The following is a 5,587-nucleotide window of genomic DNA, read 5'->3' as shown; positions in this document are numbered from 1 at the left end:
AAGAAGACCATCCTCCTTATACTCATAATAACTGAACCCTGAACTAGTTGTCACTGGTTATTCGTTTCAACTTTCAGATGCTAGAAGCTTTTGAGTCAATCTGTAGATAGATAGAATAACAGTGTGTAGGTTGCAAGATTCCACAAGGTAAAAGAGGACTCAAGGTTTGTCCATTGCATATCATCAAAATCAATGTCCTGTGTTACGGTTTACCAAAATTTAAAGAGCTGGGGTGACGATAACAAACTCGTAAAAGGGTCAGATCGGTCTGTAAGAGCAAAACACTGGGAAGGTTTAGAGATTTCATAACTGATACTAATCGGGGCTACTACTAACATATGTATGGCTCTGCAAAGTATAAAAATTAAGCATTTCTCAGAAGTGGGTATCACAACTTGGATTCGCTGTTCTGATCTCTATCTCCAAAGATGTGGTTCCTATCTACATGGCTAAGATTTGAGACTTTAGTTTCCTTAAGAGAAGCTACTGATTTCCATGAATATTCAGATGAAATCTACCGATAACCTGCTTTTAATTTTCCAAAAGTTTATTCAATATATTGTGTTCGCTTCATCCAACTAGTGTGCTCCTTTACATAATTCACTGATTGGACTCACAGATGACGACCAACAGCAAGCAAGAGAAAGAATTTGAAAACTTACATGGATTAGTGCACTAGACGGACGGTCGATTTTGTGGCAGCAACTGTGATATATTTACATTAAACTGAAACATTGTTTTCACCAGCAAAAGTGATGTTACTGATGCCAAAAGAATCAGCAAGTCACGGACTCATCGTGATGCTAAACATGGGTTATGACCGTCTCAAATCCATGGACAAATCAGACAGATTTATGAAAGATCTTTCCACACGTTAAAATCGTTGGAGGAGCTATTATAGGTTACAGTACTGTCTTGGCACCCCAACAAGAATGCAGTTCTTACCGGGTCCACATTCACCAAAGCATGGGCTGTTCCACTTGGGCTGGTAGCAACAGCAACCTCGTCTGCACCAACTGTGACTTCAGCATAACCTTCATCCATCATATGATTCTCCAGCTGTAAAAACTTAAGTGCAGTCAATAAGATGTCCATATGTTACTTTATAAAACTTATTAATGTTGTAGCTTGAATAGAATAAAGTACAAATTATCAATAAGAAGACTATTGAAGTTATGATAATTTTCCCATCAGACTCAAGGCGTATATTGAGCTTGTTGAGATCAGCAGTAAGGTGATGGGTGGCACCAGTATCAGTAATCCAGTTGCTATCAATGGCTGATAAGTAGAGCTAGATAAGTTGTTGGTTGTCATGGTGTTTGAGGCACAAAATCCTTAACAAGTCGATACCAACACATCTATTATGTCCTTGGGTTGTTTGATTGGGATTGAAATGCCTACGATTGTGAAGTCATCGCTGTTCATACCTTGGTGTTGAATTGAAGATTGAAGATGCATTTGTTGTTGCAGCAATATTTGCTAGCTAAAAGAATATAGTAAACTATAGTATACACTTATCGTAAGTCAAGAGAACACTCTACACGCTTATTCTGACGCAGATTGGGCCGGAATCTTGATGATCGACACTCAACTAGTAGGTATTGCATCTACTTTAAAGAAAACTAATCTTGTAAGTGCAGAGAAGCAGAAAACAATATCAAAGTCTAGCATGGAGGCTGAATATCGAGGAATGGCAAATTGCAACTTCAAAACTTATTTGAATACGATATTTGCGTGACAAGTTAAAACATTGGACTACTCATGCTCAACTTGAGGGGGAGTGAACCAATGCTAGGATGCCAACACCTAACCATAAGACTAAGCCTGAAGACAAGAAAGAGTCTACAACATACCGAAAGAGTCTTCCTGTTATATCTCCATCTTATTTTACGGATTGTTATATATTTCAAATTTCAAAATAATACTTACCCAATGATTATTGTAATAGATTATAAATAGTGAAGAGTTTCTCACAAGAAAAGTGTGAAAGAATAGCCATATAAGGCTAAGTCCTATGGGCTAGATTGAGCTGCTAGATTGGCCAAAAAGTTTTGCAAATCAGAAAAAAGTGTGGTCTAAAAGTTAACACTAGTGCTTGCTAGTTCTCTCTCCTAACATGTGCTCGCAGTTCAACTAGCAGCGAGATTGAAACGCTGAATGATTCAGCGCTGAAAAAGTGATCTCTACGCTGAATGGTTCAGCGCGCAAAATATATTCCAAGGTATCCGCGCTTAACCATTCAGCGCTGGATGATGTTTTCCGTATAAAGCGATTTTGGCTCTCGGACTACTACTGCCAATGGTACTGAAAATTGAAAACCTTGTGCAACCGAATACAAAAATCCAAAAGACTATACAAAAGTCCCCTTGTAAACTTGACACATGTCTAGAACCCATCTAAAAAATGTTTCTCTTTGTTCCGTGTTTCAGTCATGAAATTAACACTGTTGCTCTGATTTGTCCTATGTTCTTATTATTAAATTTATCAAGTGAGATTTTCAAGAAGAGGACGTATAGCTTTTTTTGACAATGGAGTTTTGTGGCGCTGTTTGGTTCAGCGCCGGGTTTTCGCGCGGTACCGTTCAGCGCCAGCGCTGTTTTATTCAGCGACTCGCTGCTAGATTAGCATTCCCATAGGGCTTAGGAGGTTGTCCTAGCTGACGTGGACTGCTAATCTAGCTGCTAGATTAGAAGACCATAGGACTTAGCCTAAGTCTTGTTTGAACATATGCTCCTTTGACAGTGGAACCCCTTTTGTAGGTACGAAATCATGAAACATCCTTACATGAAAGGCAATAACTCTGGTAACAATAAAACCGTCCTATTTTGTTTTCCCATTGCTTTCCATTCTTTTAGTTTCTAATAGAGTTCTTCTAGGAAAATCAAATGATTCGTTACTCAAATAACTACCTAATTTCTTGGCAGTCACATACTCGGCTCACCAAAACTTCAGAACAGGTAACACCATTAATGAAGTTTTGAACACTTTATAGACTTCGGTTTCTGGTTGAAATAACCCTATTTTGTGTTTTGAAAGTTTAGTTTGAAGGGGTTCTTTGACTTCTACAATTTACGCAAAACAAAAAGAGACATACCCGGTATTTTACTTCACCACCCCAAATGACAAATGTCTCATTGCAAGTATAGTGCCTGTGATTACCCCTCATACCTCCGGGTCGAATCTCACCAACATGCACCGAACTGCATGATACCGCTCCCCCTACAATTTGAGAAAACAAATCGAAATGGAAAGCCTGTTAGTTAGCTTGTTTTCAAACTGGTGGATAATCAAAGGACTGAAACAACGAGGGAATCCCAGTTTTCAGTGAGCAGGGCTTCTATAAATACAATCTCGATGTTCTTTGCACATAAGGTTTACTCTGTATACGTATCACTTCTACAGTTCTATTTAAATTGTATTTCTGAACTATATAATCAATAGAAATGAGAGTGCCCCAAATCCCTTCCACTATCAACTGAATCATGAGATGAATAAACACACGCAGCCAAAGAATAATTAAAACCCAAACAAAAGTATACGGACGGTCCTAACCTGGAAGTCCAACAGCCCGAGCAATAGAAACAGGCTCAAGCATCCATCCTCTCTTATCCTTAGTGATCTTCGAAGGAAAATCAGAGCTGAATCTCACTAGGTTAGCCTTGTCATCTTCACCACCTCTACTCCATTTCTGAGTATCTTGAGTTTGTTGTTGCTGCTGAGGAGAATAGTAATGGTGAAAGTGTTGTAATCTTAAGGAAACCCAAGTAAGTAAGAGAAAAATGGAAAGAAGAATGGGAAAAGCATGAGGTCTTTTAAAGAAGATGATAATAGAGGAAAGAGAAAGAGACTGTGTTTGTTGTGATGGGTTTTCTATAGATAGAGTTGGATTATTGCTGTTTGAATTGAAATTTGACAGTGAAGTTCTTCTAGGGTTCGCCATTCAAAATCATAAACTTTCCTGTAATGTCTTTGTTAAGTGTTGTTATTGAAATCTGGTGACTCTGAAAAGTAATGTCACCAGATAGATAAGATGCTATCACCTAACGAAGACGTATGCGGGGATAGCTCAGTTGGGAGAGCGTCAGACTGAAGATCTGAAGGTCGCTCCACGCTCACCGCAACATCCTTTTTTTCATTTTTTTTTTTTTTCATTTTTTCTTACTAACTGAAGTTTGTGTTACAGAGTGATTTTTTCTCATTCGTGTCGTCACCCAGTGATTTTTTTTTTTTTTTTTTGTTAAGAAAGGAAAATATATGGATATAGAAAAAAAAAATTACATCATATTTAGGTCGAATGGAGGATTATTGTCCAACCATTCATCTAATACATTGAATCTTCTACTATATTTAGCTGTTTTATTACCCTATCATTAAAATTTCTACTAACAAACTCAGTTTTTTAACATAACTAAAATCACTTAGAATAAAGAGACAATCATCTAAGATGGAAAGAAATAGCAATCTTAGCATCACTCAATGACTTTACCACTATACTACATTAACATCTACAATAATTAGTCTATGTTACACCTAGGTCGATGCCTAGTTGTTTTTTAAATTGTTAACATGAAATAATGAAACTGAGATTAGTACTCCACCTTGTCGGCTTGCCCTATAGGTGGGTATGCAATCAATGTGATTCCAAGTTCATCACAAAACCTTCAAACAAAAAAAAAAAGTTTGTCAGAAGCGGTTTTCATACCATTCTATATGTGTACCTTTTTTATTCTTCTTTTCCTCTTGTTCTTCCTGACTTCTTTCATCAAGACGTTGATTTGCAGTCTTCTCACAAGCAGTACCTTTATTTGCCTTTGACACTTAGATAGGACCTCGCAATATGTTTTTATATCGTATTATATGTGCCATATACAAAGAAAATGATTGGCATCTAGGAAAACTACCTTTATGGCATTCATTAGTGTTTCATCCTTATCTGTTACTATGACTTTGGAGTTTGGTCGCTACAGTAAATCTCCTTCAAGGTTTCTAACATCCAAATAAAATTTAAATCAATTTTCTTATCCGTCAAACCTAATGCCCCATGAAAGTTTGTTTATCCGAAGTGTTGCAAGCCATGTCTAACAACACATGTTGTACTTGTTTGTCTTGTAAGCACAATCCATTGAACCAATTTGATCATCTTCCGATGCACCAAGAAAATACGAGTCACTTTTTCGTCCACTACTTGCTTCCTCATTATGTGGTTGGTTATGATCTTCATTTGCTTGAATAAAATCCTCAATTATGCTTTGGTTTACATGTTCTTGTTCATCCAACAAATAATCCAAATCGGTAGGATCGAAATCACGATCTTGGTAAGATGTAGATGCACCCGCTTCTTCATCACCACTAGAATCTTCGTTGCACTATAACGTTATGTTTTTGCTACCAAAATCGTAAAATCCTAGTTTTTCCTATTTTCCTCAACTTCTTCTTCAAACCTTTCAAAAAAAATTGGATCTCTACTCCAATTTTTACCATCTAACACTTCAAACACTAATTAATTTAACTACTAATTGAATTAATCAACACAAATTAATCAAGGTACATTAGCATTGCCAAAAATAGGTGGATAAAGGGTTTTTTT

At 37.0% G+C, this 5,587-nt stretch overlaps 1 protein-coding gene across 1 annotated transcript; it reads right to left on the bottom strand.

Moving 5' to 3' along the window:
• Positions 1 to 526: 526 nt before the first annotated feature.
• Positions 527 to 4,140, bottom strand: LOC113307540. Its single transcript, XM_026555976.1, has 3 exons — positions 3,553 to 4,140; positions 3,095 to 3,219; positions 527 to 1,059 (listed from the first exon to the last, which is right to left on the bottom strand). The coding sequence occupies exons 1-3, from the start codon at positions 3,938 to 3,940 to the stop codon at positions 853 to 855; spliced, it is 720 nt and encodes a 239-aa protein (XP_026411761.1). The 5' UTR covers positions 3,941 to 4,140; the 3' UTR covers positions 527 to 852.
• Positions 4,141 to 5,587: the final 1,447 nt, after the last annotated feature.

This window comes from Papaver somniferum, chromosome 9 (assembly GCF_003573695.1).
Source record: "Papaver somniferum cultivar HN1 chromosome 9, ASM357369v1, whole genome shotgun sequence".
Lineage (NCBI taxonomy): Eukaryota > Viridiplantae > Streptophyta > Magnoliopsida > Ranunculales > Papaveraceae > Papaver > Papaver somniferum.
Note: the sequence above shows the minus strand (reverse complement) of the source record. Positions and strands in the feature narration are given on the sequence as shown.